We start from the raw sequence: 23,133 nt of genomic DNA, 5'->3' as shown, positions 1-23,133 counted from the left end.
ATGTCGTATCGACCTGGTAACACCGTGAAAAGAAGTTTAGTTGTACTAGAAAGAACTCTCTTTCTCGCTCTCTAGTATAATTTATCTGCTCATAAGTGTAATCCAAATGTTCGTCCGCAGAGAGGCTTTTCTTTTTTCCATGTAGGACCTCACTTTACGGAATGCACATCCTTGCGTGTGTTTTCCCAGGAACGTTTCGTTATGGGTTACTTCGGTTTATAGTTAAAGCGTGCTTAACCACACAAACAGCTGGCAATGCTCCTGTGATTTCTCTGGTGTTGCACGAGAGTGATCATGAATCAATCAAGGAATTTATATCCAGCAGCGAATCAAGTACAAATTTGGGGCTAAAATGAGGGCGCATCTAGCCTTTGATCTGTTACATAATTTTTTTTATAATAAGGGATGAGACGAGCAGGACGTTCAGCTGATGGTAGTTGATACGCCCTGCCCATTATAATGCATTGCCGCTCAGGACTCTGGAAAGACCCAAAAATTCTGAGCGGCACTACAACTGCGCTCGTCACCTTGTGACATAAGATCTTAAGTCTCATTTGCCCAGTAATTTCACTAGCTACGGCGCCCTTCAGACCGAAACACAGTAACTGCTTCACGGCAGAAATAGGCGCCGTTGTGGTACCCATAATCTAGCCGACATCATGTGCAAAGGAGCCTTCCACTGGTAGATCTTTATTCAGTATTTTCCACAAGAAGCTAGCTTCATTTTGGTATCAAATTCAATTACATTACAAACAAGAATAAAATATTTGTTGGACGCCATTTTAAAAACAAACTATAGGTAAAATTCGTTTGAAACCTTCGACAGTAACAGTCCCATCAACTGAAATCCATAAAGTTAGAGCATTTACAACGTCACTGAGTGTGATGACGTCAGTGTACACTCGAGCCAATATCACGTGGCTTACGTACGCTCTCAGGCGTACTCACGCACACGGCTACAGTCCGCCATCGCTACAGCATCCGTTTTCGAAATGGCGTCATAAAGACAGCCCCGAATGACCCATTTTCAGTTAAATTAAACAAAACACAATGGAGCTGCACTTTCATATTTTTTTATATCGAAAGAGCTTTTGATAAAAGCGTCCTGTCGTTTAGAAATTCAGCAATTTAAAACGTACTCGTTTAGTTACAGACGATAAACGTGAATAAAACTCTATAAATGGCTGAACGCTTTGTATGTTACAATTATTATTTCATTTGTCGATGTTATTTTTGGTAACATATTTTTAGATGGCATCGACCTTTTTCGGATTGATGGATCATACGTAAACATGTCTAAAGCTAAGTGATTGTTACATATTACCCCAAGTTATGTTATAACAAGACATGATTTCATAAAAACATGGCGTTTATACAGAATTTGCAGGGCTGTGTTTCGTATGAAATAATTTCAATGTAGTATTATAAAGTAAAATTTTCTTGTTTTTATGTTAGATTATGCGACTATCATTATTACTATTGAAACCTTTTCATGTGTATGTCTGTTTGTAGGTTAATCTTATAAATTTAAATGTATACATGAACGTTTAACCAGAGTATAAAAATCAGTACGTCTGTTTGTTAAGGTTAATTCCCAAAACGCCTGGACAAATTGTGACGGGGCTTCTAATTGGCACATAGCTCATGTTATATAAAGTAACTAAGGCTACGATCCTTAAAAAAATGAGTAAATAAGAGTTTCGCGGAAAAAATTCGGTTCATGATGAAAAAAAACTATTGATTTAAAATTTAAACAATGCAATATGAAAATATAGTACAGCAATAAACTAAATAACGAATAAACGTAGCACAAGAATAAGACAATTCATATTTGATCTACATTTATTACTTATTCAAATACGCAAAAACTTTCAAAGGTTACAAATAAAAAGAAACAGAGGCATCACTTGATAAATTCTGCGCTTGCGTACAAAGCGCATTGAAGTTTTTTATTCCAAACTTGTAGCTGGCCAGTGTTTATTTGCCGTTACTGCGAAAAAGAATATTTTTGAAAATCACTCACCCGATAGATTTCAGCTTACAAAACAACTGCTTGTATCGTGTAGTATCCGGCCAATTAGGAACGAGCTCCGAACACTGCACGCATTAGGTACGCGGCTACCGAGGCAATCCGCGATCGATACACCCATAAGGACGCTTCACGTTGAACGTACATCTGACGATCCTACCACACGTATTAATCTCAAGTTATTAATTTACAAGCACGTCCACTCATGAGAAAAGCAACTTGAGACGACCGCAACGTTCGAAACCTTAATACTTCCCTTCGTTACAAATATAAAGTGACAAATAGCCGATGGACCCGATCAGATACCGAGATTATTTCACATCGTTCTGCGATCGCACAGAATTTGCACAGTTTCGTAAAATTTATGACGGAATAAGAAAAACCGTACTGGAGATAAAGGAATAGCCCAAAAACGCGTCAACTTGGTACCTACATAAAAATAATATGAACAATATGGGGAAAGGAACAGGACTCGAGTAATAATAATAGAAGTCGCGTGGGGATGTTCGGAGGGTGCTTTGTGCACCGGCGAAATTCGGAAGGGCCCGCAAACCCTAGTTGGCCCCCTACACTTGCGCAAGATGCCAACCAGTTCTGATTTTTGAATAAGGCCGTGGGTTTAACTGTTCATAAAGCCCTTTCATCCGACTCACCGTTACGGGGTAATGGATTTTTGACAATCTGAAATAACAAAAACGGACCGGACGGCGCGCTATACTATACATACTAATACTATATAGATTATACAGCTCTTTATTTATATTACAATTAGAGCTTTATACATAAAAAATATATACTAATGAAGACACTATCCAGTACAAATTAAAATATGTAATAATAATATATTATACTAGCTGACCCAGCAAACTTTGTATTGCAATATAAAGTATTTAAAAAAAAATTAAAATTTTGGGGTTTAAAAAATAGATGTTACCGACCGATTCTCAGACCTACGAAAAATATCTTACTATAAGTATTGTATTCGATTGCCATCTCGCAACCCGCGGATCTGTTCATGGAATAATATAAAAAATCGCAATTAAAAAACAGGGGTTGATCGTAGAAAGGTAAAAATTTTAAATTGTATGTATTTTTAATGCTGCATCATAAAAAAAAATCTAAAAAAATAAATAGATTATTATTATTAATTACTGACCAATTGGCGAGAGGCGCTCAACGAACCATCCGATGGTACGGACGTACCAAATCCGACCATGTGTTTTGGCTATTAGATTCCACATGCTATGTCATCTCTTAATCGATTCTGCATCTGCATTTCAATCTGTCCATCGATTAATCAGAATTACTAATGTGCCAATGGATTATTTATTTTGACATCATACTTCTACGCAATTATTTATCACTGATCATTTTTATCCTTTTCAATATTACAAATTTAATTGATTCCAATACTATTTCGATAAATAATAAATTTATTTGCAGAATAAATTAAACTCGTTCTATAGAAACCTTCTTTATTCCTGTTCGTAGAATAAGTTTTATAATACCAATACTAGCGGACCCGACAGACGTTGCGGCATACACATGTCTTAAATTAAAAAATCGGTCCAGCCGTTAGTAGGAGTTCACTAACGTACACATGGGCAGGAGAATTATATATGGACTGAATTGAGAATCTAACAGCTAACTCACAAAAAAAAACATGAAAATTGGTCCAGCCGTTTTGGAAGTAGTTAAATTGTGAATAAACCATCCTCGAATCCACTTGAACACATACAAAAATAATCATTCAAATCGGGCCAGCTGTTTAGGAGGAGTTCACTGTCAACACACGCACAGAAGAATGATATATATAACTAGCCCGCTTCGCTGGGTGAATTTTGACAGGAAATAAATTAATGACGGGACGTTGAATTCGAAAAATAAGCCATAAACCATCTAGGATAAATTTCGCATCGAATGGTAGTAATTTCATGTCGATACGATCAGTGGTTTAGGCGTGAAAGACCCTCAAACAAACACCATTTTCACTATATATATTTAGAAGATGAGCATCCAACACTCATAATAATTATTTTAATCATTTTTACGTTTTTCATAACAGCTATCGGAAGTTGGCTAACAAAATAATTAAAGACACTCTTATACATCCGCACAATATTATGTAGAACCTGTAATTTTGATTGCTTTTATTTTACTTGTGATTCTGTTTAGTTCTTTGACCTTATCTTTAAATGTCTAACATCTATTTGTACATTAGTAATGATATTCACTCTTACATTGTTTTCAGTTGAAACCTTATTGGCTTATGTATTATGACAATATTACCCAAGAAAACAATTTGTATCCCTAAATAAATTTTAACTAAAACAATGAAATAATCTGTTTTTAGAGTTCCACACCTTAAAAGAAGAAAACGGAAACCTTATAGAATCACTTTATGAAACTAAAATAATATAAGTGGTACAGTCTCTTGGAGCTAAAAAAAACATACGGCCTTATATGCCGCAAAAACAACGTATATTTCGAGTTTCGACACTCTCAAGCGAATTAAAATTTATTGTATTTTCCGTTTACCTAATCTATGAAATTTGGCAAGAAATATCCTATAGGAAAAAGTCTGAAAACTACACATTTGTAATTTAATCATAAAAAAAAGGTCTTTATACAAGGGACGACACGACGGTCCAAAATATGTATTGAGTTCACCGTGTCATATTAAAGCTTATCGTATGGCTTCATTGGCACAAGCTTAAACAGATTTTTAATTATTTTTAGGGTGTATGTAATAACAGTTTTGCACTGTTAGGTACTACATAAATACCTGTTTATTTAATTTAAAATTTTCTAATATACATATCTGCATTAAAATTCATATTTAAGTAAATAAAAAACTATTTTTGATAATAAAAAGGCATAAAAGGCATTTATTTTCTCAAAATTGATTCCTTTAGAATTCTTTTTGATGTCATTTCTAATAACTACTAGATACTACTACCGCTTCGGAAACACCATTTGTTTAACCGATCTGAGAGAGAAGAAGCGGCGCAAGAAACTCTCCCAGCATTCTTTTTTTGCGCTCTTTTCAATAAAAATATACAATATTGTATAGTCATTTCTATCGCTATAAAATTATCACAATCTACTCCCAGGCTGTCCGATCATTTAGATATTCAGCAGTGGAGTAATAGGATTTACGACAGAGCGATTTTTTTATAAAACATTTAAATTTATTTATAGATAATGCCTGAACAGTGGCTGGGATAATATACCTAGTCTTGCCATAAATACTGAAACAAAGAAAGAAAAGTGTGTGCGTGTATAATCTTTACGCGCGATTGAAGTAAAACTTAATAATAATTAAGTTTAGGAATAATTAACAGACGCATTAATATATTACATTAAATAAAGCCTTATTACCAACTAAGCACTCACGTATTACTGAGGAGCATTGTTAGATTTTTTGCTATTTTTTTCTCGCAAAAGCTGACGATATAACTTTATCTTTTGAGCAAAGTTGGCATTTTCTCTACCTAAGATAAAAAAATATTTTATCAAGTTATATTTTGATATTAATATTCATCAGAATATAAACACTTACACTTTTTACAGGTCAGGTTCATGATTTTCTCTTTTATTCTTATTTATTGATGAAAGAGTAAAATGTTCCTGGGATACCGCCATTTAATTTGACTGTTTATTATTTTCATTATATATATTTCATTTATAATTCAGTTCATTGTCCATTAGCACATTTTAAAATTTTTACTCATTAATAAAATAATTGATAATAAGAAATTGAAGATTATATTATTATTAGCACATATAAATATAATGTTGTTATTGAATATTAACAAATATGGCTGTATGGGCTCGACCCCTGTGCCTATCCTATTGGTATTGGTAAAGAGCTCCTGTTTCCGCAATTAGACCACTTAATTGGGTCCATTTTGCGTGCAGTGTTGGCCAGTCATTCCAACCAGCCCAGCTCCTTCCAGAAGTTCAGAACACTCCTGGGGTGTTCGCAGACTTCCTGGAGCGACCTTGTATTTACTAAGGTTTGTGCCCGTTGGTTGGCCACCCCAGCACATTCCAGGATTACGTGAGTGACCGTTTCATCTTCGGTTAGACAGCCCCTGCACTTAGGACTGTCCGTAACGCCGATTGTAAATAGGTGTTTGTTCAGTGATGTGTGACCCGTTAGGGTGCCGACCATAATTCGGATGTCATGTCTGTTTAGGCTAATAAGTCGACGTGTCAGTTTGGGCGATAGTGCAGGAATCGCCTCTTTCGACTGTCTGCAGCCTGAGACATTTGTCCATCGGGTTCCATGTAGGTTGTTGGTGAGAGAGCGTATCCATGACCGCATTTGGCTGAAGGGTAGCGGCAGGACTGGCCCTGGGCCAGCCACTTGCGTTTCCGACCCCCGCCTTGCAAGTTCATCCGCTGCATCGTTCCCCAACGAACCGCTGTGTCCTTTGATCCATTGCAGAGTTACCCAGTTGTTAGAGGCAGCTCGTTCTAAGGATCGGTGACACTCGTATATCAGCGCTGAGTTATAGGTGTTGCTCCCCAGCGCAGTCAGTACTGCCATACTATCGGATAGAATACGGATATAATATCCGTGTATTTTCCTTCTTAGTATCGCGTCTGCAGCTTTCTTGATGGCTATGCATTCGCATTGGAATATGGAGCTGTGTATGCCTAAGGGTATAGAGGTGTGTATATTCAGTTCCTGTGAGAAGATGCCAGCTCCAGTTCCGGCTGCCATTTTGGAGCCGTCTGTGTAAATTCTGAGTTCATTTACACCTGACTGGTCTGCTCCCACTTCGAACAGTTGAATACGGTAATTCTTTTGAAAGATGTGTGTTTTGGGTATTCTATCACAGGGTGCCTCACAGAGTGGGAAATCATTCCTTACTCTGTTCCAGAGGTTTCCTGTGAGGCAGTCGTCATTCTTGCATACACCCATCAGCTTCAGGCGGAGAACCGACATTGTCGCCTCATGTTGGATATGTATGTCAAGCGGTGTGAGTCCTAGAATGGTTTCTAGGGCAGATGTTGGCGTAGTGCGCATGCAACCAGTTATGGCTGTGCAGGCCAGCCGTTGGAATGGCTGCAGCTTGGTTTGTACTGTTGTTAGCTCTGTCCTGGGCCACCAAGCTGTGCCTATCCTAATTATGGAAACGAAAAACAAAAACCAAGAACAAATTCATGAATGTCAGAAAATTTCTGAAAACTTGTGTGTAAATAAAAGCTGTGGAATGAACTTCCTTGTGCGGTGTTACCGGGACGATACGACATGGGTACCTTCAAAAAAAGCGCGTACACCTTCCTTAAAGGCCGGCAACGCTCCTGTGATTCCTCTGGTGTTGCAAGAGATTGTGGGCGGCGGTGATCACTTAAAAACAGGTGACCCGTACGCTCGTTTGTCCTCCTTATCCAAAAAAAAACAAAAATATATTATTTATTGAAATAGTAGTAATAAATAAACAATAAAAACACTTGGATATTTAAAAAAAAAAATACTGAGCAATTTCAAATATTTTTAAAACCATTAAATTATAATGGCTTAAAAAATTATTTCAATTGACTTTTGTACTGAGCGTTACTTCCATCAGAAAAAAATTCTGAGTTACCCCCAATTCGCGCCTAAAGAAGTTTGACTTCAAAAAAAAAATTTCTATTGCAAACAACATTTATTACTTTTACAGTGTTAGTTTAATACATCAATTTAAAACAATTTAAAATATAAAAAGCTTATTCAAAGTGGTCTCCATTGGCTGCAATACAGTCCATTAAACGTTGAGGCCACTTATCAATAGAAGCACGCACTCTTTCCATGGGAAAATTCTTCACTGTCAATCGTACGGATTATTTTAGGGACTCCAAATTATCATGGCGTTTAGAGCAAGCCGTATCTCTAAAACTGACCATAAATGATAATCCAGACTAGACGACGGACGGCCAGTCTTCAGCTCTGATGAAGTCCGAAATGTTCGTTTACAACCAAGACTTCGTAGACCGAGCTTCATGACCCGGCGCCGAGTCTTGCTGGAAGGACCATTCTTGGTTATTGACCATGGTGTTATTAAGGGGCTTCACTACCTTCTCAAAAATGGTATCTTGATACACTTTTTCCGATGTTTTGATACCTTTTTCAGAAAAGTATGGCTCAGTCACTCCTTCATAGCTATCTATATACTTATAGAAGTCGGATAGTGCCCACGTTGCACTCTGTCCACTAATTGGGAAGGTTCCTTAGAGCTTTGAGCATAAATACGGCCATTTTGTTTGTTAAAATGTTCCTCAATTGTAAAAATTGTCTCATCCGCAAACAAATTTTTTCTGTGACCTCCCTTTGCGTACCCGCTTCAGAAGTTGTTTCGATTTTACCACCCTATGCATTTATTAACACTACGTCGACGGCCAGATCTTTTTCTGTCACAAACAGAGGTCTCATTGTACCTATTAATAGCCCGGTACAGAAATATTTTACTAATACCAAGCGTATGGAGAGTACTTTTTTTGCAACAATATTTAACGTAACCCCACGATATCATAGTATAACAGAATAGAATAGAAAATACTTTATCTATATATATAAAAATGAATTGCTGTTCGTTAGTCTCGCTAAAACTCGAGAACGGCTGGACCGATTTGGCAAATTTTGGTCTTGAATTATTTGTGGAAGTCCAGAGAAAGTTTAAAAGGTGAATAAATAGGAAAATGCTGCTAAATTAAATAAAAACTACAAATTTGTTTTTCCTTTGATGTGTCCATACAAAATTTCTATGAGAGAATTTATTGACGCACGGTTTGACAGATCTGCTGTGAAACAATTTCATTACGACAGCAGGGTGCATATTTTACGAAGTAATTTTTGATTTTATGATATATTATTGATAAATTCATATAAAAACATCATTTTATTAATTATATACAGAACAACGTCTGTCGGCTAGTTAGCAATAAAAAACACACACCTTAAATTTAAATACTAATTTACGTGTTTATTACAATCTTAGAATACTACATTAAATGAAATAGGTAACAAAAAATATTAAAATATAAAATTAAAAAGAATTGTGCAGCGTGTGATTCCCTGCTAAAAGAAGGTCACTCAGTACAATGTTGGTCAGTGTAGAAGACACCAACACAACACTGGTTTTCAGCAGCCCTTCGTGACAATTGGAGATGCTTTTTTATATGATAATAAGGGACGAGACGAGCAGGACGTTCAGCTGATGGTAATTGATACGCCCTGCCCATAACAATGCAGAGCCGCTCAGGATTATTGAAAAACTCAAAAATTCGGAGCGGCACTACAATTGCGCTCGTCACCTTGAGACATAAGATGTTAAGTCTCATTTGGCCAGTAATTTCACTAGCTACGGCGCCCTTCAGACCGAAACACAGTACTGCTTCACGGCAGAAATAGGCGCCGTTGTGGTACCCATAAGCTAGCCGGCATCGTGTGCAACGGAGCCTCCCACTGGTAAATGCTGTAGTCTTCTCATCGTATTAATTTAAGGGAATAACTGATATCGTATTTCGTCTTATTTTGAAAATGTATAGAGTTGATATAAAAATAAAATGATATTTTTATTTGATGCTGGCAAACTTTGAAATGGTTCAATAACAGAATTCAGGAGTGATCATGGGTGCTGTTCACGGATGAATCTCGTTTTGAATTTTGAACCACATTTACGACGTGGAGTACTCCAGGCAGAATCAAACGTCTCCAGAACCCTCAGGAAAACGCTTGAATACAACGCAGCAGGATTCCTTACTAATACAACGTGGAGGCAGTACTTTCAATGTAGCCCCAAAAAATAATAAGCAAGTGAAAAAAAACTAAAATACGCTTTAAAAAGTTGAAATTATATAAATTTTTAAATTTTTTTCGAATTTAAAAAATTAGAATTTGTTTCAAAATTTCTAAGTGGACTATTCTCCATATTTTTTTTAACCATAATACCAGTGATAGTTACTTCTTAGAATTAAAAACACCATTAAAAGTACTTATAATTAAATGTATGTACGAGTATAATATTAATCTTATGTAACCATGTACGGGTAATATGCGTGCAAATTTTCATGTAAATCGGACGTATTTTAAGTGGTCGAAAATCATGTTCAATGATACATGTATGTATATTTATATATATATTTATCTACAGGTGAAGCTAATATACAGTGTATATAATGAAGGGATAACATGAATTACAAAATTTGTTTTCCTCAAAACCCAAATTTTTTTTATCATTCCGTTGTTTCATAATATTATTATGGTTTGGTTAAGCTGATGGCTTCTAGGTATTGGCACGTTTAATTATTTAGAGCCGATACTCTATATAAATAATAATATAAATTAAAATAATATTAGAAAATAAACTAGCTGACCCAGAAAACGTTGTAATGCCATATAAAGTAATAAATAATATTCAATAATTAAAATTTCTGGGTTATAAAAATAGATGACGACCGATTTTCAGACCTACCAAATATATCGTAATACAATAATTATTATATTCAATAGCTATCTTGCAACCCTATTGCGGATCTGTGGATAGAACGGAATAATTTAAAAATCCCGATACAAAAATAGGTGTCAATAATTATAGAAGAGTGAAAATTATGAAGTTGTATGTATTTTTAATGCTTTATCATAATAAAATAAAAATAAAAAAATTGACAAAAAAATAAAAAATATATTTAGGGGTGAAAAATAGATGTTGCCCAATTCTCGGACCTACCCGATATGCACACAAAATTTCATACAAATCGGTTAAGTCGTTTCGGTAGAGTTTGGTAACAAACACCGAGACACGAGAATTTTATTTAAGTAGGTATTAGTTGTTTCAACCAGTAAAGTAGATACCGGTAAAACATTTTTTTTTTCTAGAATGCCATAATTTATGTCAGAACAACGTATTTGATTTTATTGAGGTGTATAAATATAACAAATTAATTAAAATCCATTGTCAAAAACTATACAAGGTGGCACACCCAAACTGGTCAATATGGGGATTTCAAAATATATAAGAGAAGAATATCTTGTAAGGAACCACGATATCGATTTTAGAGAAAACAAAAACTGCATTCATATATTTTCATCGATTATCGATCGACAACCCCACTATATTATTTCTTGTGGGGTTACGTTAAAGATGAAGTCTACAAAACTAGCTACGACACCACTGAATATCTAAAAATATCCATAGAGACTATTTTAACCCAAATTCACAACTTCAAAGTACAAAACGCCATAACAAAATCGTAACCTAAACGAGTTGACTATTGCATTCAAGAAAATGGTTGCCATTTGGAACATTTACTAAAATAATTAAAATAATATTTAAAAAAGCAATTTCTTTTAATTTTATACACAAGGTTTCATAGCAACAATCACTCCTTACAACCTACACTATCAATATAGAAATGAAACAAAAATGTATTTTTTTCCAAAATGACCGGGTTCGATTCCCGAGTCGTGTATGATTTTTTTTTTAAATCTATGAATGCAGTTTTTGTTTTCTCTAAAATCGATATCGTGGTTCCTTACAAGATATTCTTCTATCTCTTATATATTCTGAAATCCCCATACTGACCGGTATGGGTGGGCCACCCTGTATAATACTAGATCAACTGCTATATAATTGGTAAATTACCACATTTAATTTTGCAAGAAGCATGTCAATTTTATTTTAAGATCGGTTGGGGAATCGTGAAAAAATAAAGTTAAGATTTTCTTTAAATAATCATTCATATAATAAAATCTAATGTCGCAATCACATTTGTTTTACGCGTCGAAATCACACAACATAGGTATATTCGTTTTCATCGTTATGATGTTGCAAAACACAAAAGCATTAAAAGAATCAGTAAACAAAAGATCAATAGCTTTTGCACTATTGAGCAATTGTTGTATACATACATACAAATTTAATGTCATATGCGTTATAAGCATATTATAAGCTGTTAGTAGGATTGTAATTAATTTTACTAATGTTTCGTAGGACTCGAGTAAATCTGCACCAACCTGCCACTAGATGGCTGCACTAACATGACCGTAATCCGTATTCTCTTTGGTAAAGGACTGCGCATACATATCGATTTTATGTTGAGTTCGGTATGGCCAGAACAAAAAACTACATTTGAAAATGATGAAAACACGCTTAAAATCAGCAAAAAATGATGGGATTCTATTGTTTTTGTAGTTAAATAGACAATGTAGATCTGATATATATTTTTAGTTAATGAAAATAGGCCTAAAACTTAATGTCGACTAGAACCTATTTTCGCACACAACCTTAGAGCAAGCAACACTAGTATCTATGAGTTTGACCCCGGTGCTCGTGTCCGGAGCAAGAAAGTGTGGTGTAGGGCTAGGCCCTTACTTTTTGATTTTCTAATCGGAATTATTGCGTAAAATGGGAACATAATAGGTAAATAATATTATGAATACTTTTTTATTGTCCTCTGTATTCAATGTGTACATTGTTTCAATTATCCTCATTCTTAAAAATACATCGCTGTCTCGCTAAGAATATCGTCGAAAGCTGCGCAACGATCGTCTACTATCTATTTTAATAATTGTAATACTTTCTTTGCTCAGTCTCACGAAGCCCGAGTAGGCGTTATAAAAAGTTAGTATCTAATTGGAGTTGTTGCATTGACGTCCTTGTAAATTCGGTGTTCGTGTTGAGTAGTAGTACCTAAGACAATGGTGTATCGATTATTTTGCGCTAACGAAATGTCATTCCGGCGCCGTGTTAATATTAGATATCGCAAGCTAATTTCGTGAAATTTTAAATGATAACTAGTTGTATCTTCGTGATATAAATTTGGCTAGGTATGAATTAGAGAAATTTAAAAATAGAATGAGAAAAGTGACATTTTGATGACTGCAAGAGATCAAGGAGGTAAAGTTAAATAATATTAAATAACTATATATTACACAAAGCAGACTATTGTCTATCCACCTACACAATTAATATGCAAATTGTTTTTCAACTGCTTTTTTAAGTGATACCGACTAACTTAGCATAATATTGAAACTTATCATTAGTACAAAAATATATTAATATAGTATTTAATACTGTTAATTAAAATAATAATATAAGATTAAATAATCAATACAAGTACGCAGAAGAAAACTTATTATTTCTTTTATATATTCTTATAATTTTAGATTAAGATTTAACGTTATTATTACGGGATACCTAGATCACGTCAGAATATACCCGAAATACGAAAGACATCTGTGGTACACAAAACCTTACCTTTTTTATTTATTGAAATGCGACATTTACTTACAGCATCTCATTGATGTAGGTAGATAATTAATTTATACGCGGGTTTTGCAAACCGCTGTCAGAAAATCAGTACTGTTGTCGGCAATGATATTATATTTTTTTATATTACATTGGTTCTCGGTGCCCCCGAGACGTGATTGCCTTAAGTATCCGCCCTTACTGGCCGTAAAATTTGTGACTGCTTTTTGGATATTTGTGTTAAATACCACCGGTAATGACCTGTTGTTTATGAACTGATCGATTTTGAGAAGATTTAAAATTTTCGGGTACCACCCGCTATTCGCGCAATAGGACCCTTAGGAAGTTCTTTATTGTGAAAATATAATATTTAGAAAGCATAACATAGTTAAAAACGATATTTTGCAGGTAATAGTTCCGAATGAATTATTCTAATGAAAAATTACATCAGAATTAAAGAAATCTGCCCTCCACAAAGTATATAACAGCAGGTTTTACGATTTTAACGCTGCGTGCCGCATCTTTATATTAAACGTTAAAAAAAACAATTCATTGATTGTGCCTAAATAGTGGTTTTATAATGTTCGTCTATTTGTTTGTGCAGGCTTATCTCCGAAACGACTAAATTGAATTAAATGTGGTTTTCATTGATGTATTTTGACGTGCTCTTCGTAACTTTTACTTTTAACTTCATCCTAATCATTTCACAAACAAAAGGCTTTGAAATCATGTGACGATATCTTTTTGTATACTAGTATAAAAATATATGAATTACCTATATTTAAAAAAAATTATATTTTTTTTTATGAAAATAAAGCACAAGACGAGCAGGACGTTCAACTGGTGGTAATTGACACGCCCTACTCATTACAATGCAGTGCCGCTCAGGATTCTTGAAAAACCTAAAAAATATTATTAAAAGCGGCACTTAATTGCGCTCGTCCTTGAGACCTTGATACATTCAATGTTAAGTCTCATTTGCCCAGTAATTTCACTAGCCCTTCAGACCGAAACACAGTAATGTTTACACATTATTGCTTCACGGCAGAAATAGGCGCCGTTGTGGTACCCATAATCTAGCCGGCATCCTGTGCAAAAGAGCCCCCCACTGGTAAATATTAAATATTTATTTAAATATAGGTAAGTAATATATTATACAACATTAACTAGACACTTCAACTAAATCAGTGTAGTAGTAGTGCCTAGTTAATGTCTAATATGCATTTTTAATATTAATATACATTCACAAAAATCGTAATCTTTTTGCTCTGAAATAGTGATTTTCATTATTATAACACTAGAAAATATAAGGGAGTGCTTATAACTAATTCTAGTAGGCTTCATAAGATACATAATAGCTTTAAGGGTAAATGTATACACTTTAATAATAAAGTCCCAGCCACTGTTCAGGCATTATCTATAAATAAGTTTAAATGTTTTATTAAAAAACGGCCCTGCCGTAAATCCTACTACTCCACAGCTGAATATCTCAGTGATGGGACAGCCTGGGACTAGATTATGATTAGGTATTTTATAGCAATAACAATATTGTATATTTTATTAAAAAGAGCGTAAAAACGAATACTGGAAGAGTTTCTTGCGCCGCTGCTTCTCTCTCAAAGCGCCATTTGTCTCCGAAGCGGTGGTAGTGTTAGAAGTGACATCAAAAAGAATTCTAAAGGAATCCATTTTGAGAAAATAAATGATTTTTATGCCTAATATTACTTGAACCCAGTAACGTATGATAATGTTTTTTCTATTTTCAATAGCTAATTGTGTAAAACAATAGCTATTCCTGACAGGAAAACGATGCACGGAGTGGAAAGAACGGCAACAGTAAATATATGAATCGCGTGGATGCAACGGTCAAAAAAGCGTTATAACACGAGTTCGATAAGTTCTAGTGGGCATAGTAGTCCGGGACATTTTTCTTTCCGTTCCCGATACGTTTATAGCACGGTCATAGTAGCGCACGATTTCATTTATTCTGCTGCCGATACGAATTAGGGATCTTCAAGCTTAGAGCTTCCTCTCATCTCAACACAGATCTCTGACACCTCATTAACGTTAATAATATGTCTCTTATTTGCCTTATTGCTGATATATTGTGTCTAACTATGGGTCGTAGTTGTCACTTTCAATTAGGATTAGGCGAGCCACTTACTTGCCTTTTTGTAAATAATGTAAAAGAGAAACATAATAAGGTATAAAATTAAATCAACAATATCTTAATCAACGTCTCAAATTTTGAATAACGATTATACAAAATTCACATATTCATGTCTGTAATCGTATTGAAATTGAAGAAAAAATTTAATGCAATTTCAAACACTATGCAATGCCTACGCTTAATTTACTTACTTTCTATTAAACTTTTTTCAGGTACGGTTTCAATCAAAAAGTCAAGAGGTGCAGTCCGCTCAACAATACCTTTTGTGATATTTTGGATATAGAGACCGTATATAAAGATGGCTAATCCAAATCGCGAGAACGTTAGTACACGCTTTTCAGACAATTACGATTTAAAAGAAGAACTCGGCAAAGGAGCCTTTTCCATCGTACGCAGGGCTGTACAAAAGTCTTCGGGATGCGAGTTTGCTGCCAAAATTATTAATACTAAAAAACTATCTGCGAGGGACTTTCAAAAGCTAGAAAGGGAAGCTAGGATCTGTAGGAAACTTCAACATCCTAACATTGTAAGACTGCACGATTCTATTCAAGAGGAACATTTTCACTACCTTGTATTCGATCTAGTAACTGGTGGTGAGTTATTTGAAGACATAGTAGCCCGTGAATTTTATTCTGAAGCAGACGCGTCTCATTGCATTCAACAAATATTAGAATCTGTTCATCATTGTCATCACAACGGTGTTGTGCACAGAGATCTAAAACCTGAAAATCTTTTGCTCGCAAGTAAGGCTAAAGGGGCAGCTGTCAAATTAGCTGATTTCGGTCTAGCGATTGAAGTACAAGGAGACCAACAAGCTTGGTTTGGATTTGCTGGCACACCAGGATATTTATCGCCAGAAGTTCTAAAAAAGGAGCCGTACGGCAAACCTGTAGATATATGGGCATGTGGGGTCATATTATATATTCTACTGGTTGGATATCCTCCATTTTGGGACGAAGACCAGCATCGATTATATGGACAAATTAAAGCAGGAGCATACGATTATCCATCACCTGAATGGGATACCGTTACACCAGAGGCAAAAAGTCTCATCAACCAGATGTTGACCGTTAACCCTAGCAAGAGGATTACAGCTTCGGAAGCATTGAAGCACCCATGGATCTGCCACCGTGAGCGTGTGGCATCTATGATGCACAGACAAGAAACCGTGGACTGCTTGAAGAAATTCAATGCTCGTCGCAAGCTCAAAGGTGCTATTTTAACGACTATGCTTGCTACCCGCAATTTCTCTGGAAAGTCGATGGTAAATAAGAAAGGCGACGGTTCCCAAGTGAAGGAGTCAACCGATAGTAGCACAACTTTAGAAGATGAAGATTTAGATAAAGATAAGAAAGGCGTCGATAGAGCCTGCACAGTAATATCTAAAGAACAGGACGAGGAGAATCTCTCTAAAGCAGATTCATTTGGAAAAGCCCGTGGTGACAGTAATGCTTCAATGCGTCGCGCTGAAGTGTTAAAGGCTACTGATATACTTATAGATGCAATTAACAAAGGAGATTACGACACTTACTCCAAACTTTGTGATCCACATGTCACCTCATTCGATCCTGATTCTCAGGGGAACTTAATAGAAGGTGTAGAGTTCCATAAATTCTTCATTGACAACACACCTACCAACATAAAAACCAATTCCACAATTTTGAATCCCAGAGTACAACTTCTGGGAGAAGATGTCGCCATTGTTGCATACATATGTATCACACAAAATGTAGATTCTGAGGGAAGGCGATCTACATACCAGCACCAAGAAACCCGTATTTGGCACAAACGCTACAACAAATGGACTGTAGTGCATTTTCATCGCTCCTAACTAGTCCTTTTTAATAATCACTCCAAGATATATGATACAGCAAACGAAGATGGTAACGAGCATAATATTTGCAATTCTACATCATTACATTTAATGGGTATAAAAGATATCCAATTTGGCTCTGCTGAATGGAGTGATAAATAAATGTTTCAAATTTAAATCCAATTCTGCTATAAAAATTTACACGAATTTTACTAGATTCTTTATTATGTCAAAGAATTAAGTTTAGGTATATAAAAGTATATGTTACTTTACTGAATTCATGCAAATTAAATGCTGTTTCCTATGTAGTAATTCCATGTAAGTGTGGCTAAAATGTGATATATATTAACATATTGGTCATCTCAAATATATCCGATGCTTTGAACTAGATTGTAGTAAAAGTTGTGATCTCAGCCACAATCGAATTGTCAACGAAAGCGAAGTAAAAATAAGATTCAAATATAAATCTCATACAGCTCAAGATCTGAACTTAAACTTATTTAACTAGGTAAGTACCTAACTAAAATTTGCAGCAGTCAGCAAGTCATATTAAAGGTTTAGAATTACTAGCACATTTCTCTATAAGTCTCTCTACATTTTAACTATGAATGTTTTGTCGTGCTTAATATGGTGTTCTATTTGTTACTGAATACCTAATTAGTATTATAAGGTAACAGAACACAGTTATTGGCACTAAATATGTTCACAGCTGGTATCTCAGACTTACTGTAGAATTATTATTCACATTTTAGAAAATTGGTGTCTATAAAGTATAATTCTAAATGTTTAGCTTATCATCTCTATGTATATTAAACATTTTATTTATCTAGGTTTAGCTAGAATGAATTGATTGGCTTAATCTTTTAATTAAGTGGAATTTTATATCAATCTGTCAATTTTAGATTTAATACATTCTGCTGTTTGCTTACAATTATTATATCTTAATGCTTTCGCTTCAATTGTTTAGAAATATTTTATCACATTGTTAAATATTTTATAAATTTCTCAACTGATTCCTAATTATTTATATGTACCCTCATTACCATAACCTAGGTAAATTACTGTTGTAAAAGTAATGTAAATGTAAGAACTGTGCAAGATATTGGGACTGGTTTAAGAATCTATAGACTCATAATAATTCAGAGCTTCACAAGTGATATTAATGTGTACGTATTATATTGTAAATTTTGCACAGTTTTGCATTTACCTAAAACTGTAAGTCTGCAAATCTCACTATATCCTAGAACTTTAGCTTAGATATTTATAAATAAGCAAACATTTTTACAATTTTGTAAAAAATTGTGGTGTGTACATGTAATTAGCAGAATCTTGTTTGTTGTCATCTATAATTTATATTTGCATCATTAGGGTTACCAATGTGTGCATAACAACTAGATAAAGAAATGTGGCTAAAAATATTTTCACTATTTAACAGAAAAGTTATTATTATTCTATTGCCATTGAAGTAGTGCCAATAACTGTTAGTTATAAAATATATTCTAGTCTTTATTGTTACACATATTTAGGATTAAATTAATGTTTTGAATTAATTTTAAATGTTTTACAAACATAATATAGTGAAAATTAATTAATATTTAATAAGTATGTATTCAGAATGTTTATCTTCGGAGTTTGAGAGTCACTGTTATTACTATAGTTTTGTTTTTTGTACTACTATGCTCTCCGAATATATTAAGTTGTTACCTACATAACATAAATTATATCCTTATACAATAGAGGTGCTTAATTTAGTTTGTTATCTAAAATGTTTTCATTACAATTTTGTAGTTATTATCATAGTTTAAAAAATATTATTTATAAAAATGAAACAGTATTCTTGATGCAAAATTGCATATTACAATTTTATTAAGGGTCAGTCATCCACTAAAATTTTTATGATAATTGTTAGATAAAATTAACTAAATAATATTCATGTCTATCTCTATATTGAATATAAAGTTCTTAAAATGTCAGCTTATAGAATATTATAAATAAATATTCCTTATAAAAAAAACATAGAATAACTTTATGATACTACTGAAATGAAGTTACTACAATTAAGTGCTTAAAAATTTATACTTACCTATATATAGGTATATAAAAATGTGCACAAATTGTATGGAAATTATCTTCCATTTACCTTAGCTGATTCAAAAAAAGCAATTAAAACTGTTTTAAACCTTGCTGAAGTGTTTATTAATAATTACTAATTAAATCAAACATGAAAGCCCTCTGAAAAGGAGATAATTTAAAAAAATTATAATATGCAGCTACTGTAGAAAATTCCTTTGTGTTTTCCTTTTTTGGATAAAAGTTATAGTTTTAACTTTTCATATTTAAAAATATTATGAATTTGCACTTTTAAAAATTATCGCAGCTTTTGTATATAAAAATGCTTACGAGTTGACATAATAATTTACTCTGCTAGTAATTTATGGGTGCAGTGCAATATTATGGTTCAAATAGTTTATGATTTATACCTTGTTGTTGATCATCTATCATCAGCAAGATAATATAAATAAATGCTGAAACTTTATGAATTATTGTACTTAATTTTTGGGTGCATATAAAATTAACATTATCTACTGTCATAACTTCTGTTTTTTCACCAAGTCTAAACATGTGATTGTTTTTTATAGTTAGGATTTAACCAAAGTATTTAACTCTTATGCACCTCTGATATAATTTTAAATTTTACTAATTAATCAAGGTGGCTATGTTGTAGAATAATTAAAAAATGTGAAAGTGTAGATGTATGGAAACTTTGTCAGTAAATTTATATTCATCATTATTTCTTGAATACTTCTGCATTGCCGATTGTGTAACATTCTCTAAAAATAAAGTTCTTTTGGTCTAATTATTATTATTTTATCCATTTATATACTTTAATAATATCACCCTAGTTGACCATCTCTTCTACAATTAATACAGCTGTTGTCATTTGAATTGTACATTGTGATCACTGACCTCTACTATATACCACTGGACAGGCTGTTGCATATGTTTGACAGGAAATTCTTTGTGCCCATTTGAAGCACCACTTGTGAGTGTGCAGAGAACTAATTTTGATGTTTAATAACCACCATCTACCAACATACCGGGGCTAAACACCTGGGGTCACCGAGGACTCTTCCCGAGGTCATGGTTGAAATCAGAGGTTTAATACAATACCTCACCACGCAAAATAGGCGCACTGTAGTCGTCGAGTTGCGGATAATAGCCTGTGATAACCTATATACCCACTATCTAGGTTATCATGACTAGTTTTAGTACTTTAGATGGCCAACAGCACCAAAATGGTGAATATTAAACAGGCACAAAAGCACTTTGACACCCTCCGGTCCAGTGGTATATAGTAGAGGTCAGTGATTGAGATTGTCTAATAGAATACTATAGTGTAGTTCCTATATTTGAGTTAGTCATAATATGAAATCTCATAACTACTAAAAATTTACAACTTGCCTGGTGCAAGTGCCTTAAAAAAGGTATTTGAACCCAGGTCACTTTCAAGCAAAATAAGTGTGGGTAGAAGTTGATTTTCGGAAAATAACTGTTGAATACATTGACCCTTACCTTTTTAGTGCAAGCCAGTGAACATTACCTTTTGAGCTAACAGAGTTTATCTGATACTTGAAGTAAAACAACCTCCCTCACCTCTGAAAGGAACTGTTAGCAGTTCTATAGGTTTCTATAATCATTCATCTTTATAAAATGTTTCACTGAATAATTAATTACTGAAATAATTTAAAAAAATTTGACAAACAATTTCACATTATGTTCATAAGTCATTTTTACTTTTTCTTTATTGTTTGGAAGGATCTTATGTGTTAATCTATTAATGAAAAGTATTTTGTTATAACATGTCATGTCAAAATATGTAAATGGTTTCTCAAGATTAAGCACCAAATAAGTAAGATTAAACTGGCTCACCATGTAGCAAAGCACAAAATGCCCATTATGCATAATAGCACTAATGTGAAATCCTTGTCAGTCATACAATTAACTAGTGACTAAAATAACACAACATTCTAAATGTTTATTTACTTTATTAAAAATGTTACCTTTTATTTTTTATAATATTTCATCTTATTGTGTACACCCTTACAGCCATCAACGGAAACATCAAAGTACTTCATAATATTGTTTAATTCTCTATCATTTATTTTATTTTCTCCTCCTAATTCAAACTCTATGCATTTTCTAAGGCTGTTTTCTTTTAAGTTATCAAATTTTACATAGTAACTTTTTAAATCTTTAAAATCTTTATAAATAAATTTAAGCTTACTTATACTATTATCACATTTTGATGCATTCATTCGACTATGTCCAGTATTATTACAATTAAAAACTAAAATAATTGAGATATTCTTACTAAAATTCTCAGTCTTATTTAACAATTCATATAAACTTCTCTGTATTAAGTCAATATCTTTTTCTTCTAGGTCATCTATTACTAAAACAGTCGATTTACAAAATGTTAAACCAAATAAAAAATTTGATGAATAAACTTCAAGAAATGTTGGCATTGTATAATGATAAACATTTGCAAAGTTACTTATTTCATTTAAAATTAGTGACACTGTTAATGTCTTTCCAACACCAGTTCCACCTAAAAACACTAATAATTTTCTTTTACTTGTATCCTCTAGAGCTTCAATTATCTTAGTAGAAGCAGTAGGTTGTCCATACAGTCTCTTAGAAAATAAATTTGCTATTTGTACAGTGTCAAGCTTTTCAGAACATATTTTTACAATCCCAACATGATATGTGTATGAAGTAAGAATTAATATTATTGGTAATATGATGTAGATATAGCTCATCACATTGGAAGGTTTCATTTTAGGCTTAACAGTGAATCTTTTACTTTTCTTCAGATTATTGCCTGTTGTTTTCAATAGTTTTAACTCACTAACAGGAGTATGGTTCATCATAGGCTTTTTTACTTCTGTCAAAATACTTTCGGATATAAAATTTTTCACGGAATCTTCATCGGTTTTTCCTTCTTTAACCATCGAGCATTGCTCATCAAATGAATTCATTATAGGTATAACAGTGAATCTTTTGCTTTTCTTCAGATTAATGTCTGTTGTTTTCAATAGTTTTAACTCACTAACAGGAGTATATGAACCATACGTTGGCTTTTTTACTTCTGTCAATATACTTTCGGATAATAAATTTTTGACGAAATCTTCATCGGTTTTTTCTTCTTTAACCATCGAGCATTGCTCATTAAATGATAAATCCATTGGACAAACCGAATTGGCACTTACATCAATATCCATAGGCTCAACACTCATATTCAAATCCATTTTTAATTTAATACATTAAATAACGAAAACATCAAATTTAAAAAGGATCATTATTTGCTACTTTAGTACTACACGATAAATTAGTAATAGTGTTCTGTGCTTTAATGTAAAATTGTACAAAATAATATAATTTTTTCAACGATCGGTGATCACTCAATACCTACTAACCATTTTTTTTTAAATTGGTTTTCCGACTATATTCAACATTTCAACCGTTATTTTGGAATTTTATGACCTGGCAACCAAAGAGCATGAGCATGAAATAGTAGTAAAATAACGGTATCACGATTGGCGAATAGCCTGCCAAATAATCTTGCACTTGCAACATTATTTGGCAGGCTGAGTGCGTGTTGGCGAATGTAACGCTTACGCACACAAATTATAATGTTACTTCTATATTGACAGGAACTATGAATGAAACTATCGTTCTGAGCGTTATTATTCTATGGTTGCTAGGACGTAGGGGACTTTGGCGGGTCAGTACTCTAAGATTTGGCTATCTCCGCTTTTTACAAGATTATGGCCGCCATCTGTCAATCTATCAATGACTGCACGTTTCATACAATCGAGTG

The 23,133-nt window shown here is 33.6% G+C and overlaps 2 protein-coding genes and 1 long non-coding RNA gene across 4 annotated transcripts; 1 reads left to right on the top strand and 2 right to left on the bottom strand.

Moving 5' to 3' along the window:
• Window positions 1-1,862: 1,862 nt before the first annotated feature.
• Window positions 1,863-20,941, bottom strand: LOC126968282 (uncharacterized). The gene is made up of 3 exons (XR_007730181.1): window positions 20,826-20,941; window positions 3,186-3,311; window positions 1,863-1,990 (listed from the first exon to the last, which is right to left on the bottom strand). It is a non-coding gene; the product is annotated as an uncharacterized LOC126968282 (long non-coding RNA).
• LOC126968280 (calcium/calmodulin-dependent protein kinase type II alpha chain) lies at window positions 12,327-20,109 on the top strand. 2 transcript variants are annotated; one of them, XM_050813177.1, is made up of 2 exons: window positions 12,327-12,441; window positions 15,652-20,109. In XM_050813177.1, the coding sequence occupies exon 2, from the start codon at window positions 15,738-15,740 to the stop codon at window positions 17,268-17,270; it is 1,533 nt and encodes a 510-aa protein (XP_050669134.1). In that variant the 5' UTR covers window positions 12,327-12,441; window positions 15,652-15,737; the 3' UTR covers window positions 17,271-20,109. The 2 variants fall into 2 exon arrangements, with proteins under 2 accessions (XP_050669134.1, XP_050669135.1); XM_050813178.1 differs by lacking the exon at window positions 12,327-12,441 and adding an exon at window positions 12,678-12,918.
• A 62-nt stretch (window positions 20,942-21,003) lies between the features above and the next one.
• LOC126968281 (uncharacterized) lies at window positions 21,004-22,926 on the bottom strand. The gene has a single exon (XM_050813179.1). The coding sequence runs from the start codon at window positions 22,559-22,561 to the stop codon at window positions 21,317-21,319; it is 1,245 nt and encodes a 414-aa protein (XP_050669136.1). The 5' UTR covers window positions 22,562-22,926; the 3' UTR covers window positions 21,004-21,316.
• Between the last annotated feature and the right edge of the window lie 207 nt (window positions 22,927-23,133).

Source organism: Leptidea sinapis, chromosome 15 (genome assembly GCF_905404315.1).
Source record: "Leptidea sinapis chromosome 15, ilLepSina1.1, whole genome shotgun sequence".
NCBI lineage: Eukaryota > Metazoa > Arthropoda > Insecta > Lepidoptera > Pieridae > Leptidea > Leptidea sinapis.
Note: the sequence above shows the minus strand (reverse complement) of the source record. Positions and strands in the feature narration are given on the sequence as shown.